The sequence below is a fragment of the Anabrus simplex genome, chromosome 5 (genome assembly GCF_040414725.1).
Source record: "Anabrus simplex isolate iqAnaSimp1 chromosome 5, ASM4041472v1, whole genome shotgun sequence".
Classification (NCBI taxonomy): domain Eukaryota; kingdom Metazoa; phylum Arthropoda; class Insecta; order Orthoptera; family Tettigoniidae; genus Anabrus; species Anabrus simplex.
In genome coordinates this window covers 49,631,923-49,648,137 of record NC_090269.1, presented here as the reverse complement: position 1 = coordinate 49,648,137, position 16,215 = coordinate 49,631,923, and the positions used below count along the sequence as shown (strand labels likewise).

The following is a 16,215-nucleotide window of genomic DNA, read 5'->3' as shown; positions in this document are numbered from 1 at the left end:
ACATTTATCTATGATAACAAATTTGCAATAAGATACAAAAGTTGAAAACTGGAATTGATAAGATATCGGAGGATATACTGAAGGCAATGGGTTGGGATATAGTACCATATCTGCAGTACCTATTTGATTATTATTTGCATGAAAGAGCAATACCAAATGAATGGAGAGTTGCTATAGTAGCTCCTGTGTATAAAGGAAAGGGTGCTAGATATAAAGCTGAAAAGTACAGGCCAGTCAGTTTGACATGCATCCCATGTAAGCTCTGGGAAAGCATTCTTTCTGATTATATTAGACATGTTTGCAAAATTAATAACTGGACCAAGCTTGGTCTCTTAAGTGCGGCCAGTATCCAGTATTCAGGAGATAGCGGGTTCGAACCCCAGTCGGCACCCCTGAAGATGGTTTTCCGTGGTTTCCCATTTTCACACTAGGCAAATGCTGGGGCTGTACCTTAATTAAGGCCATGGCTGTTTCCTTCCCACTCCTAGCCCTTTCCTGTCCCATCATCTCTGTAAGACTAATCTGAGTTGGTGTGACGTAAAGCAACTTGTAAAAAAAAAAAAAAATTAATTACTGGTTCGATAAAAGTTTGAGTTTATGGAAGGTTATTCCACTGAAGCTTAACTTGTGGGATTCCAGCAAGATATAGCAGATATCATGGATTCAGAAGGTCAAATGGACTGTATCATGATTGACCTATCTAAGGCATTTGATAGGGTAGATCATGGAAGACTACTGGCAAAAATGAGTGCAATTTGACTAAACAAAAGAGTGACTGAATTGGTGGCTACATTTCTACAAAATAGATCACCGATAATTAGAGTAGGTGAAGCTTTATCTGACCCTGTAATAATTAAGAGGGGAATTCCTAAATAATGTGAGAAGGACAGTAAGTCATGGTATGATGATAGACGGGGTTAAAAGTCAGGTTGTGAGTTTCACATATAGGGAAAGTCCTCTCAGTTTTAATTATTGCATTGATGCATTGATTCCTTTTGGGGATCATTGTAAGTATCTAGGTGTTAATATAAGGAAAGATCTTCATTGGGGTAATCACATAAATGGGATTGTAAATAAAGCGTACAGATCTCTGCACATGATTATGAGGGTATGCAGGAGTTGTAGTAAGGATGTCAAGGAAAGGGCATACAAGTCTCTGGGGATAAGTGGTATGTTCCGAGCTGTCAGTGGAGAGATGGCCTGGAATGACATTAGTAGACGAATAACTTCTAGTGGTGTCTTTAAAAGTAGGAAAGATCACAATATGAAGATTAAGTTGGGATTCAAGAGGACAAATCGGGGCAAATATTCATTTGTAGGAAGGGGAGTTAGAAATTGGAATAACTTGCCAAGGGAGACGTTCAATAAATATCCAATTTCTTTGCAATAATTTAAGAAAAGGCTACAAAAACAACAGATAGGGAATCTGCCACCTGGGTGACTGCCCTAAATGCAGATCAGTTATGACTGAATCCCAGATATACTACTAGCACAGTTTTTTTTATTTTTATTTTTTTTAAAGAAAGAATGATACACACCTGGAACTGTCTATTTTGAGCTGATACTGCCAGTTTTAATTCATTTAGCTGGCCAGTAACTTGCTCCAGGTCACGCTGAAGTCGTAGGACTGCCTCTCCGATAGGTTCTGAAATATCTGATGTGAATGAAGTTCTCACAACTTGTTGCCTGGGGTCTGCTGTTACTCCCTCTTGGAGCTGATGGTTAAAGGGGCGTGACTGCTGTTGCCCCGTCACTACAACAAGTTTACAGGAAATTATAGCAACGAAGCAGTATGATAGAACATTTTAAAGAATTAGCTCAAAATAATAAATACTGATAACTTATTCCATAAGAAACAGTGACTCCAAACTAACAATGGATTTTGTAATGAATTGTGATTCTGTCTACACAGCTATATGGTACTCATTCCTATCACATTCTATGAAGCTTTACAGTTTATTTTCATTATCCATCAGGAATCAAGTCATTTGACTCAATGAAATGCTCCGACTACCACTATAACTGAGATTGCCTTTTTCAGTAATTAAACTGTCCCCCGTCATTATTCCCATTTAATAATGGTAATGATCAGTTTTTCAATGTGTTCAAGATAGATCAAGATCAGTATACCAGGTGTATCTAAATTCCTATTAAGCACTTTTTGAACAGGATCCCGAATCCAGAAACACACAGTTTCCCAGCAAGATATAAAATGCCACCATGCATTTAAATGATCCGCGGAGTACATAGGTTGTTGCAGTGGTTTTGCATCCACTTGCAAGAAAGGCTCGATGTGGAGACAACCCACTTCGATACAAACATTGTACTTATATCTGTTCTGGTAAAAGTAATGAATTTCATAACTGTTCGACATTGGCTAACAAACTGCTGTACAAAATTTTTGTTTTAGTTAATATAGGGCCGACTGCAGAAACTATGTCTAGTTTTAAGCCTTAGACAACGCCTACCTAAACAACGTCTAAAACGAACACAATCGTCCGTTGCATAAACAACGCTCGGTCGATGCTTAACTAGACATTGCTTAAAGTTTCAATATTAGTTTGAAAATGAAGATAAAAGTATCTTTCATGCAACTCTTTGCATGTCACAACCAATGAAATTCGTCGGTGCAAGTGCCGAACGCCAGTCAGCTGTTTGTCTTCCTACACATTACTCAAATATGGCTAAGCATGAGAATGACTTGCCCACAGATAAGAGTATCGCTTTTGGTGGAAATGAAATATAATATTATCAACACTAGGCGACACGCCACCGTACGGGGAAGTGTAGCTTTGATTATAGCGTTGTTACAGGGAGTGTAATCTACTCATAAATATGGTAGCTTCGACGAAGAGAGGATGAAGCAATAGTAATGAGTAACCGAGTGTGTTGTACAGGCCATATATATGTAGCTTGCATTCTGGAGATCGCAGGTTCGAAACGCATTATCGGCAGCCCTGAAGATTTCTTTTCCATAGTTTCCCTATTTTTACACCAGGCAAATACTAGGGCTGTTATTATGGACACGGCTCTTCTTCCCCAGTCCTCTTTAAACAATAATCACCACTATCACCACTTGCCTTTTCCTATCTGGTAGTTACCGAAAACTTATACGATTATATATATAAAAAACCCATACAACCTACTTTTTAGTTTTCATTATTGTATGTGTTTACTTGGCAGTACACATAAGTGAATCCCTCCCAGTTGATGTATGTGACAGCCCTCTGACGCCCTCAGGACACGTAATTCTGATATGTACGTGGTCGAAGTGACCCACAATTCCATGGAAATTGCTCCATGTATATAATAAAATATATCGGTTGCCAAGAATTGTATTCAAGTTGACAGTTACCGGACTGTTCCTTTGTCAGTCTCAAGAAACAAGTCTCTCAAAAAGCGAAACCTTATTTTAAGATCTATCCCTCCGTATATGTCAAACGAATTGCTGCGATTTAGCAGCGGGCGACCCACAGAGAGGCCGTCGGACTAACCTTTCTTCCCGGAATCGTCTCAACATAATACAAATTATATGTTTCATGGCACATAACCTCTGATTGTGATTCACTCCTCTCATTTGAGGTTAAACAGTACTCTCGGCAGTGTTTACACAAGACCGGCTGAACATCGGTTTTAGACAGTGTCTAAGTGATAAATAACGTCTCTGCAATGCTGCAGCCATACTTAGGCATTGTTCAACCGTAGACATCATCTAAATACCATTTCTGCAATTGGACCATAGACTTTTCCACCTTCTCAATACTATTACATTTCAGTTTTATAATCTATGAAATTGAACACCTCTGTCATTATTAGAAATTAGAACAGAACATGTTTCAGCGCTTTTTGAACTTTCTTCAGTTGTAAAACATTAAAAAATTTATGTAATACACAATATAAACATAATTGCAATTCTTCAAATAAGTGTTCTCATGAAAATATCTTGGTTCACTTTACAGGTTGACTTAACAAGCATTCACATTGTATTAAAATCTTCTCAATAATGACATGAAAGAATGTTTCTTGTACATTATTCTTAATATTACAAGATGGTATCACAGTCATTATATTGGGAAGGATGACTGATGCCTAGTCATTTCTGTAATTTCCATTAGAAGTATCTTCTCGAGTACCTTCAAAAGTAACTATGTTGTAGTGAAACAATTAGGGCTTGCAAGTAGTTGTTCTCTCTTGTGATCTGTTCAAGTGCTGTTAGAAAGAGAGGTCAAAGTCAACATAGCCTCATACTGTTTAGATGAAATGCATGAGCTTTGTGATTCTTATGTCCCAAGTCTGATGCTTAGGAAGTTTTTCCACTTTTTCCAAGTTTTTGCACATTCCATACAGTCCTATACTAGAAAAGTTTCGCATAAATTTTCAGCTTGGCCCACATTGAGCAGGCTTCGTCTATGATGCTTACAGAGTTCACTATCATTATCTAAAATTAAGGAAATGTCTACAACTACTCAAACTTTCTCCATACATTTAATTCCCAACTGACAAAATGGTTTCATCTTCGTAAATAAGAAGCAATTTGTACTCAGTAATAAGGTATGACTGTACATTCATTAAATTTATCCAACGTCAAGAGCATTTTTTACCATATTGCTGGTTGCTGAGTTCCTCTTCTTTTTTTTTTTTTAGGAACTAACCATTCTATGATAAATCACACATTACACCCATTATTTTCTCAGAGGTTACATTCTTATACTTCTAGTGTAGTTCTTTCAACACTCAATTTCTTCCACCATACCTAATTGCCAAATATGAACATGAGTTACTTACAGAATTTCTTCTGTATGAATGGAGTGTCCAAAAGCACAGTTTTCTTCATTAATCATTTAAGAAAAGGCTAGGAAAACAACAGATAGGGAATCTGCCACCTGGGCGACTGCCCTAAATGCAGATCAGTATTGATTGATTGATTTATTTATTTATTTATTTATTTATTTATTTATTTATTTATTTATTTATTTGACACAGGATACATATATCTAGCACATTCACAGATATCATAATGCATGTTAGTCTTTGATAGTTGGCTGGTGTTTATCACTTGATTTGCTCCTGGGTTTATAAATTTTACAACTAATTCTCTAAATATTTCATTAGGTACAATGCTACTATTTTGCTTTTTATTCTCAACTAGCAGCTGCATCCATCACTGATGGGTTAGTTTTATACAATTGCAGCAATACCATCATCTACCTGAGATGAGGACAGCAGAAAAAAGTGTATACTTCAACTAACAACAGTCACTGTAATACCGTATTATTGCTGATTAGTTTTACAGGCCCTGGAACATGTGCTTCAACACGTTAAAGCACAATTTCCTGAAGAACCATTAGCATCACACAGAAAATCCAAATTATCATTTTTGTAAGAAAGTGAATTTTAAGTACAGCGAGTTTCTGTCATAGGTTGGCCAGCAGGCGCTCCCAGCTTATCTGCCCCCCGTTGACTCATCACTTCCTGTTACACAGTGCAGCAACAGCAGAGGAATGCCCACACTTCGCAGTTCAGTTCTGTGCTTAACAGGTATGAAGAGTTGATCTGTCGCTCCAACTGTTCGAGTTGTGAAGTGTTACTTCAGCATATAATTCTCATAATGCCTACACATGTGTACATGGTAGAGGAAAAGGTATTTATGTATGATAACTATGTGAAAACAAAGTCTTACAGGGAAGTCTTTAGGTGATTTGTAACACAATTTCCAGGTGTACACACTCCACAGAGACTGTGAGGAAATGGTTCTTTACTGAAAACGAAGCGAAGTGTTAAAAGATGTGTACTTAATGAGGGAAAAGTAAATGAAATCGCAGAAAGATCAGAACATGTGCCTACAAAATCCTCAAGATTACTTGGACAAGAAGCTGGGGCTCTGCATGGTGGACTAAAAAAAAAAAAAATGTTAAAAATGAAATCATACAAAAATTGAAGCCATGCAGGACAACATTTCCAGCATCTCCTGTCGTACGGTACTCTCCTGTCATAAGGTACAAGTTTATTTTCTTTATTTAAAATTTCTCCATGTCACGATAGAATGTGTCTTCCAGAATGTGCAGGGGTACCTTTTTGCACTTTCACTCACTTCGGTGTGCCTATAGTGTGTTTCATAGTTGAAGTTCCAGTAAAATCTTAATACTTTCGTGTTCAGCGGTTTAAGGAACGTCACAATATCACGTAGCAGGCAATGTGCGGAGAAGCAGAATCCGTGAAAAGCGGTGATGCTGACAATTGGCGAAAAAGCGTGGCTCATAGTTACAATCAATTAGTACGCACCGAACAATATTGTCAATGCCGATGAAACTTTTTTTTTTTTTAATGTCGAGCCCAAATGGACTTACGGTACTGTACTGCCTTGTAGTGCAGACGGAAGCAAAAGACTTCTTCCCCTCATCGTAGGAAAGTTTGATAAGCCACAAAGTTTTAAGAGCGTCGGGCACTTTCTGTGCAAGTACAAGGCATCTAAAAATGTGAACAGTATAGTAAAGCAAAAAAATGAAGCACTTGCACAGGGGATCCAGCATAATTTGTCCTCATCCTTGAATCGTGTTTTCTTTTTCTCTCGTTGCGCGAGGTCATGTTTGCCACTGATTTATCCAAGTGCATTATTTGAATAATCTAAACGCACCTTGTTGGTTAGATTTTGGAAATAGAACTCTTTTTTTCCATGGCATCTGAAAGGTTTAAATTGTGAATTGAAGTGATTACATGCATTAATATGTCTTAGAATACTTTGTTCCATAGCAAGGGTTGGTATTTCTGAATTACAAGAGAATAGCCATGGCAGGAAATCGTACAAGGAGAGTCACTGTACTGTAGTGCAATGAAAAAACTGAAGCGAGAGAGAAATATCCTACAGGCTTAATCCACTCATAAATTTATCCCAACCTCATTTATTCACGAAACTTCCCTTTTATTATATATAAGACTGGTGGCTGGACATAATGCATGAGAAGAAGCGAGAGACTTCCTACTTCCTCACCTCATCAAAGGAAAGTTCGATAAACCGCGATGTTTTAAGGGCATCGGATACTTTCCGTGCAAGTAAAAGGCATCTAAAATGCATACAGTACAGTAATCCAATGAATCCACTTGCACACGGGAGCCAGCATAGATTTCCTCTCGCCTTTGAATAATTATTTTTCTTCATTGCGTGAGGTTATGTTTGCCAGTGAACTACCCAACTGCATTACTTGAATACTGTAAATGCACCTTGTTGGATACATTTTGGAAATAGTTTCTTTCATGGCATTTGAAAGTTTTAAACTGTGAATCAATGTCAGTTGCATGCAGCAATGGGCATTAGAATATTTTGTGACGCAGCGAGGGCTGGATTTCTGAATTACAAGTTGGCGGTTAATTCAAAATCATGTAATTGGAAGTCCGATTTCCGCGTTCCAAAGACTTCAAATTAATGAGGTTTTACTGTATCGCAAAACTAACTATCGAACACGCTGGTGTGTCTGTTTCAAGTGTTTACATCGCACGGAAAGAATTATCCACCACCGGTCGTGTTACTAACCGAGTAAAAAGAGACCGCGTGTCAGAAGGGTTTTGGTCGTGGAGTGTGACAAATTTGTTAGTAATTTAGGAGATGATGCTAGTGATGCAAGAGACAACAAAACTTCCGATCTACAGGGAATCTAGCCTATTGCAAATTCTGATTCATGAAATATCTGTCACGTAAGTAGTCCTACTTGCTAAGTTTAATGGCAAATATATTTCTTAGCAGTGATAATGTATTTTTATCATATCAGGCAAAGCAGCTATATCCGTAAATTTACACGTTTCATATTTTCGTACAGACCATGTGGACCTCACGGAGTGATATGAAATGTTTGTTTATGCCTATGTTACTCTTTCGATGGAAGGAATTTTAGTTCATTTAATTTTTTTTCAAAATGAGCCTTCCTAAAATTGGGGTGCAGAGATTATTCGGCGGCAAGGATTATTCGCGTAAATACGGTATATAGAATGATTCACAAATGTCCAATGTTCAAACTAAAATGGAAACATGGTGTTGTGGGATCACTAATGGCATTGCCTGATATTGGCCACTACAGATAGAAAACGGACAACTCTAACAATAGGTTCACTTAGCTAATGTGTTGACCTCGAACTGCCGCAAAGGTACAGAGAATGACCAGCAACGGAATGACAGAAGAGGTAGGGGTACACAGCTTCAGTGGTATCAAAAAATGACTCCACAATACAGTCTGAGCTTTTTCTTTTAATGTTGCAGAAAAATATACTTACCCACTGTTTGAGGTAAAGACTTCTTTAAGGTGAAGCTACTCCTCTCTCTTGACCTCCCTCTTCCCTGATCGGTTCCATTACCATTCATAATCACGTCACCATTCGTCATAGCATGTTCTTTGCCTTCATGATGCCCATTCACTCCATTCAACGCAGCAGAAGGAATGTGACCATTTGGTATCGCATTAGGTAGACCAAACTTCATGTTTGGCACCGACACCTTAGAGAGTGGAGACGGCTCTTTTACAATCCGATCGGGTTCCGTCTGAAACAATGCAAAATATCGATAGGAACATGAACACATAATAGGTTATTACTTGATTTGTCAGTTGTTTTGTTCTGTTCCATTACTTCTAGCTTTCAAACTGTAGAGAACAATCAAACTGAGAAATGTTCATAGTGAGCTGCCTTTCCATAATATATTCCAAGACAGAAAGCCTACCTGGTGGCCATGACAGATGAAGCATCACGTCTATAGGACCCGATACAGTGATTAGCTGGTTCAAGACCCATTGTTTAAAAAAAAATCACAATTAAAATGTTGGCCAGCAGGGTAGGAGAGGTGATGGTAAAGTATAAAATTTCTCATTTCTAGACTGAGTGCAAAAAGCCTGGTTTCAAAAGCTCTATTATAAAGATTTCCTGAAACTGTATATGGGGCTACTGAAAGCTAGAGAGCTGAGCTTGAGCACTTAGCAAGCAACTGCTCTGAGTGCTAACACAAGGTTTACATTCAAGCCTTTGAAAAAAAAAAAAAATGCCCGAAGAAGTTAGATGAAAACCAAGATGACATAAAAACTAAGCTAACTAGGCCCAAGCAACAGTGCCTATACACCTACAACGAAGAGAACATCCTTCAGTGTGGTTCAAAACAAAGATTGGTTTCATCAGTCACACTCAAGCACATCAACAGAACAGGGACAATAACATAAAGAAGTAGTCAGTCTGACCAAAAAGGGCCAAGAATTTGTATGTACAGTATATGTACTTAGGAAAGTACTAAGGATGGAAACAAAGGGGTCAAGACCTGAAGAAAGGTACAGGTTTGACACTGTCTCATGGAGAAATGGGAGAACAGAATCAATAAGGACTACCAGACCAGAAAAGAGAGAAGTGGTTCCCGAGTTTCAAGGTTTGGAGGGGTAGAAACACTGTGTTGAAGAGGAAACATCATTAACTGATGGACTGACATAAACGATAAATTTTCTATTTTCAACCAGAATTGGAAGTCATATTTACTACACTTAGTGGTAATCCATCGCCGTGAATGTCTACCCATTAGTCCCATTTCTTGATAGGGGTCAGGGATGAGGTGAGATGAAATTTATGGTACGGTTTTTATGGGCAAATGCCCTTCCTGACACCAACCTCAGTTGAGGAGCTGATGAAATGATTGATGATAAATGAAACTGAATAAGGAGGTGGAAGGAATCAGCTGTGGCCCAAGAATAGGAACTGCCCGAGCACTTGCCTGGAAGTGAAAATGGGGAGGGGGTACCAGAGAAGACCATTCTTGGGACAATCAATGATATGATTTGAACCCCCTCATCTCCCAAATGCAGAACTTTGCTTCATAGGCGGAGCATGTTAACACGTGTGGCCACTCCACTGAATGTGATGTGTACATATACTACTATCCTGTAAAGCTGAATATTCAAACAAGAAATTGCACACTATACATTAAAACAAGTTGATTGGTTAACATGCTAGATTCTTGTGTCCGAACATCAATCCCATGAGTTAGTAAATGAAAGTGCATCTTCTTGGCCATACTCCACATCAGCAGAGGTGCCAACCTTTGAAGTAGGTTATCAGTAATTCTCCCCCACCAACTCTTGAAAAAAGTTCCGAGTCAAATCCAAAACATGCTCCTCTCCTACTGATAACGACTCGTGTTTTGCCCTTCCTGACAGCAAAGTGTTACGCAGCAACATTTGCAAATTACCCGTTTGAACCATGATAAAACAATCTTTATTTCGCACCCAGCAGCTGCTTTTCAGTGTAGGTTTTGTTGAAGCACCCTTCCTCCTTTGATGATATTTTCGTCTTCTGAACCATATGTGATTCCAGTGCAGATGTGCTCAATGTAGGCCTAAATTCTGTTTGATTTTTCGTAAAAAACTGAAGAATCCTTCTGTGGGAAAGTTACTGTGAGATACAACTGTACTGCAAATACAACATTACTTAAAGTTTTATAGTGGAGAACCCCAGAGTAAGAGATCCTTAATTCACAATTTCACAATGCTCACAGGTAGCAAAAGGAATTGACAATTAAATAAGTTTAGTTGCAAACTCACAAACATTGAAACAAGGCGAGTTGAGCAGTAATGCTCGTAAGAATTTTAACGTGTTTCTTATTTCCTCTTTCTTCCAGATAATTTTTTTAAAAAAGTTATGTTGCATTACTGTAATAAATTCCCCTTCGACTGTAATACCATAATCATGAGGTGAAATTTGTAATAATTACGGACAATCCATAAGAGTTGGCACCTCTGCATCAGTGTATAATAGCTTTCAACACATTAGATGTCTATTCAACAAAATACTCTCAGAATATTACTGCAACTAAGTAGAGTTCTTGGTTTCAATACTTGAATTGCTGACTGTAAGTAACTACAGCAGCATGATATGTTAGAGAGAACACAATGCAGAAACTGACGCACAAGTTCCAAAGGCATTAACACATCATAAGAAGATATGGTAGATCTAAGAATTTTGCATTTAAAAATTTTGCATTTTCTAGCACTAAAATATCGGAGAGTTTTACAACGAAAGTGATATATTTGAATGGAGAACAGGATGTTCAAATATCAACGTATTAGCTACTGGATTTTCTAGATCTTCCAACACAAATTCAAGAAAATAATTATCAGAACATACAAAATTAAAGTGAAATTGTGAACAAAACAAACATATAAATTGATATAGACCTGCTTACTCATAAAAAATATCTATACGCATTTTGAAATCTATATTTTAGCCAATAAATAATTTTATCTTGTCACTTCAGCACATCCATTACCAGTTTAACACAAATATTTGAATTTTATTCTCATTCACCAGTTTAGCCTGCCGCACAGCTGGATAATCCTGTTTATTCAGAAGAATGTTGGCTTAAAAACACATCTTCACCGTGTCTTCGATGAACTCATCTTTTTCCATATATACTTTCTTGATTTTCATTTTAAGCTTTGAGAAACATGCGAATTGATATAAACTGTATTTTGAAAACACTATTTGAGACAATACACTGAGTGACCAAAAGACACGGGAAGGGTTGTCCTATTAGAGAATGTGCCATGTACGACCCCTGAGCGTTGTGGCTAGTTGCGGCGTAGCTGAGCAGTCTGTCACAGATACCAGTGTCGTGAAGATGACAACACATCGCGAGTTAACTGACTTTGAACGTGGGACGAACATCGGCACACGATGCATGGGTCATAGCATTGCACAGATTATATGCGAATTCGGGTTTCTGAGGTGAACAGTGTCGGGGATCGATCTTCAAAATCGCAGAGAGAATGTTACCACCTGCGTAAACCGCCACACGGAAGACCACAGGTGCTTAACCGACAGACAGCACATCGCTTCTGCAGAACCATACTGGGCGCTCGACGGGCTACTGTGAGTCAGATCACAGCCCAGCTGAATGTTGGGAGTCAGAAACCCATTTCTACCAGGACTGTAAGGAGGCAATTGCACCGCATAGGCTGCACCAGCCGACAACCAATTCGTGTTCTTTCGTCGACACTTCGACACAGACCTCAACGACGTGCATGGGCCCGTGAACATCGGCATGGACCATGGAACAATGGCGGCGTGTGGTATGGTCCAATGAATCCCAGATCCAGTTGTATTGAGCTGATGTGTGCGTGAGAGTATGGTGTATGCCCCATGAAGCTACGGATCCTGTGTGTCAACAAGGTTGTATCGAGGCAGGACGTGGCTCAGTTCTGGTCTAGGCAACGTTCTCATGGTCACATTGTCCTCCTGCAGGGAGCGCTGACAGGTGCATTTAATGTCGACATTCTTTCAGACCATCTGCATCTGTTTCTGGCGCTAGAGTACCCTGATGGAGATACCATGTTTCAACATGACAATGCGGCATGTCACTGCTCTGTAGTAGCACGCAGGTGGTTAGAGGAGCACTCCAGTGAAGTTACGACCATGGTTTGGCCCTCCAGATCCCCCAATCTTAATCCAATCGAGCATTTATGGGATGCTGTCAATGCTGGTGTAAGCTCCATGAACCCCACACCAACTTCACAAGACCAATTGTGAGTAGCAGTGCAAGATGCATGGGTCTAGATCCCTCCAGAACGATTCCAACACCTTGTAGAGTCAACGCCTCACTGTATTGCTGCCATTTTGAGGGCTCGCGGAGGAGCACTCATTAACATCATATTCAGGGTCTTCCCATGACTTTTAGCCACTGAGTGTAAATAAATGTATCTGCCATTTAACCTTTTGTTCTTCTTCGTTTTTAAATCTAAGCCCTGTTCCGGTCCTATGGTGTGTACTTGTGTGTTTCTCCAGAATGTCTTTTTCTCCCAAACCAACCTCTTATTTGAAAATTGGCGCATTAAAATATTTCAGTTATCTTCATAGAGTTCTGCTCATTGTTCAATGCTGACTTGGTCCCAAACCATCCTGGTAATCACAAAATGTCACAGAAACAGCCAATACATTTTAATCATATCCAAATAACTCCACTGCCAGAGGAAGAACATGATAATTGCATTTGGAACGCCAGGTTAACAGTAGAGACAACAAAAAAGAACAACCACCACATACCTCAGCTATTGCATAAACTGCTTGAGTCAGAAACTGTGCCAGCCTTCTGATTTAAAAATTGATGTAACAAAAGTGTTTGAAATAATTCTAGGAAAAGGATTGAGGCCTCTGGTGGAATCCCATGTGGAAGACAAACAACTTGCATTCAGAATATTTGCAATATTTGCAATGTGACAGGTTGTGGAAAATACTGAGAATACAAAATAATGATCTGTCTGATCTTCATCAATTTGAAGAAAACATACTGTATTCTTTAGAGGTAGGATTTGCTTGACCCTGGAGAAACTAAAAGGTCCCAAATAAATTGATCCAGATGATAACAAATGCACCTATAAAGTTTGGACCAAAGTAGGAGAGACAGAAGAATTTGAAGCTAGAATGGGACTGACACAAAGGAGCAAAGCTCAAAGACGCTGCGTGAGAAAGTAAAATTTATACAAGAAGTGCACAAAAATCCTCATAAAACTTAAATTGAAATAGCTGGAGTGGTGCACAATAGGACACATCACCTTTCAAGAGGAAACAGCAGGGAAACTGCATACACTGAACTTTTCGGCAAATTCTGATGCGTTCCATATAAATAATGCTATTATTATTATTATTATTATTAGCATATGATGTGTGAATGACAATCAAAATATACAAACATAATACAAAGTATACAAATATACAAGTTGGTGACAGCATCAGGACTTCACTTTTATATTTTAATGTCCACATTTTTTATCCATGCAATCACTTCCGGTGTTACTTCAAAGAATTCCTCTGCAGAACCAGGAAATGCACGTATGGTGCACACTAGAACTATGTGCTTGATACACTGCACTTGAACACCACAGTCACAGCAGGGAGAATCTACCCATCCCCATAGATGTAAGGTTGTGCCAGTCCTACCAACACAACATCGGATCCTGTTCAGGGCTGACCAAACAGCATGGAGCAAACTGAAGCCAGCCAGTTTCATGCTGGGGTCGGAGATATCATATAAGCCACGGAGAGATGACATCCTTCACTCTTCTCTCCAGGCAATCCTGGGATTGAACCGAGGACATGACAGGTCCAAAGCTCTCTTCCAAGCTGGTTTTCTTGATTTCAGCCTAGCTGTAGTGTGCTGCTTTATATGTTGATGTATAGGAAGAGCCTCATTCTTCACTATGGTGATAAGCTAGCAAGTGCTTGTTGTCTCACATGAGGGGCAGAGACATTACAAAGGACAGGTAACCATTGCACTGGAGTCGAGTACCGTGTGCCGGATATGATATGCATAGCTTGGTGAAGTTGGGTATCAATTAGGTTGCAGTGAAAGTTATTGAACCATATTCCGGCACAGTACTCAGCTGTAGAATACACCATGGTGAAGGTGGTAGTTGGCAAATTATTGGTTTCAGATCCCCATGAAGATCCAGCTAACTTGCTCAGCAGGTTATTCCGGGTCTTAAGTTTGGTGGCTGTTTTTTCTATGTGACTTTGAAATGTCAGTGATCTGTCTAATGTTACACCTAGGTATTTTGGTGTACTATTGTATCTCAAAAGTTGATTCCTAAATCATATCCTAGGTAGATAAGAAGCCTCTAAGTTGTTGCGATGGAATGCGGCTACTTCTGTCTTCGAAGGACTTGGTTGAAGTCTCCACTTCCTAAAGTATTCATCCATCACCCATAGATCCTCAGCCTCCTTGAAAGTAGATCTCTGTACTGTTAGGTTTATATCATTGGCATAAATGAATTTCTGTGCTGTAGTTTCTGGAATATCATGGATGTACAAACTGAACAGTATAGAGGCTAAGACTGAATCCTGCAGTAAGCCATTATTCAATTTGTGAAATCTATTCCTGGAATTTTCAGAGAATACCTGGAATAATTGATTACTCAATACATTATCAATGACAATAATCACCTTAAGACAAGGTACAATCTTGATGAGCTTCAGGAGGAGACCCTCTCTCCAGACAGTGTCATAGGCCACTGACAGATCAAGGAAGACAAACATTTTTAAATTTCTTCTCAAAACCAATCTCCAGATATAATGTTAAGGCAAGGACTTGGTCACTACAGTCTCGCTTGGGGCAGAACCCAGATTGCTCTATTGGAATCAGGTGTTCAATTGCAGGAGCTATCCTGTTTAGAATTAGCCTTTCCATTAGTTTTGTAGTAGTTCCTAACTCATTAACTTACTTGAAAACATACTAATCTGAATTTTAATTGAAAAATCTGAAAATTAATATTCATTAAATAAAATACATAATCTTCGAACCTTGTACTCACACTTACTTCTTACCTGCTTACTTACACATACGTTATTTGATGGGCGCCAGCTACCACTCAGTGCAGCAATAATAGAATGAGAATCTTGACTATCTCTAGGGTGTGGGGTAATAAGCTTACTTCTGACAACATACCATATAAGTTCTGGGAAAAGGAGATTGGCACTCGGTTTGCCCATTTAATTTGAGGTTATCTAATTCTGTCATGGAAATGAAATGCTAAATTGATTTGATAGAACAATATTCTTGAAATTGCATATAAAAAATAGTTAAGTCTTGTTTCGATAAAACAGATGAGCATATGAAATTATGACATTGCAACTGAAAGAAACTAGGCATGAATTTGAATTCTTCTTGACCGGACATTTAACAATTTATACGAAATATATCCCTCACTGGTTCACTTGACTGTACCTTCAACACTTTTGAGTGTAATTACGACGTATTCCTTAGATCTGGTGTTTACTGCAGATGTGTCACGCCTAATTTGGTGATGTATCCATTGTGACTGCTTCTTCTCCATATCATATGACTTCTTTGTAAGTCTGTATGGTATGACATCATTGCAAGTGTATCCTTCTATGACTCCATCACTGTTCATCATCCACTTCTTCTCTGTTCACCTTCCGTTTAACTAATGACTCCCGTTGACTGACTGCCGCCACTCCATCTCGTTCACTTAATGGCCAACTGTGGACTCTCCTTCCAGTAGAATAATGAACTGACGCTACAAGATACAGCCACCTTGTACAGACGTTAGGTTGACGCACCTACGTAACCTCCAGAAATAACTATTATCTACTCCCACCTTACGACAAATGTTACATACAATGGTGAAATAGCCTGGGGCTCCCTAGGTAAATCTAAGACCGTGAGCGCATCGCTAAATGCTCACG

The 16,215-nt window shown here is 38.9% G+C and overlaps 1 protein-coding gene across 2 annotated transcripts in view; it reads right to left on the bottom strand.

The window, feature by feature from the left end:
* The window catches only part of LOC136874317 (acyl-CoA-binding domain-containing protein 5), a 156,212-nt gene that overhangs the window by 19,727 nt on the left and 120,270 nt on the right, over nt 1–16,215 (bottom strand). For both annotated transcript variants that reach the window (XM_067147960.2, XM_067147961.2), the window contains 2 exons: nt 8,263–8,527; nt 1,539–1,753 (listed from right to left, as the gene is read on the bottom strand). In XM_067147960.2, the coding sequence (XP_067004061.2) occupies nt 1,539–1,753; nt 8,263–8,527 (480 nt within the window). The remainder of the gene's footprint in view (nt 1–1,538; nt 1,754–8,262; nt 8,528–16,215) is intronic.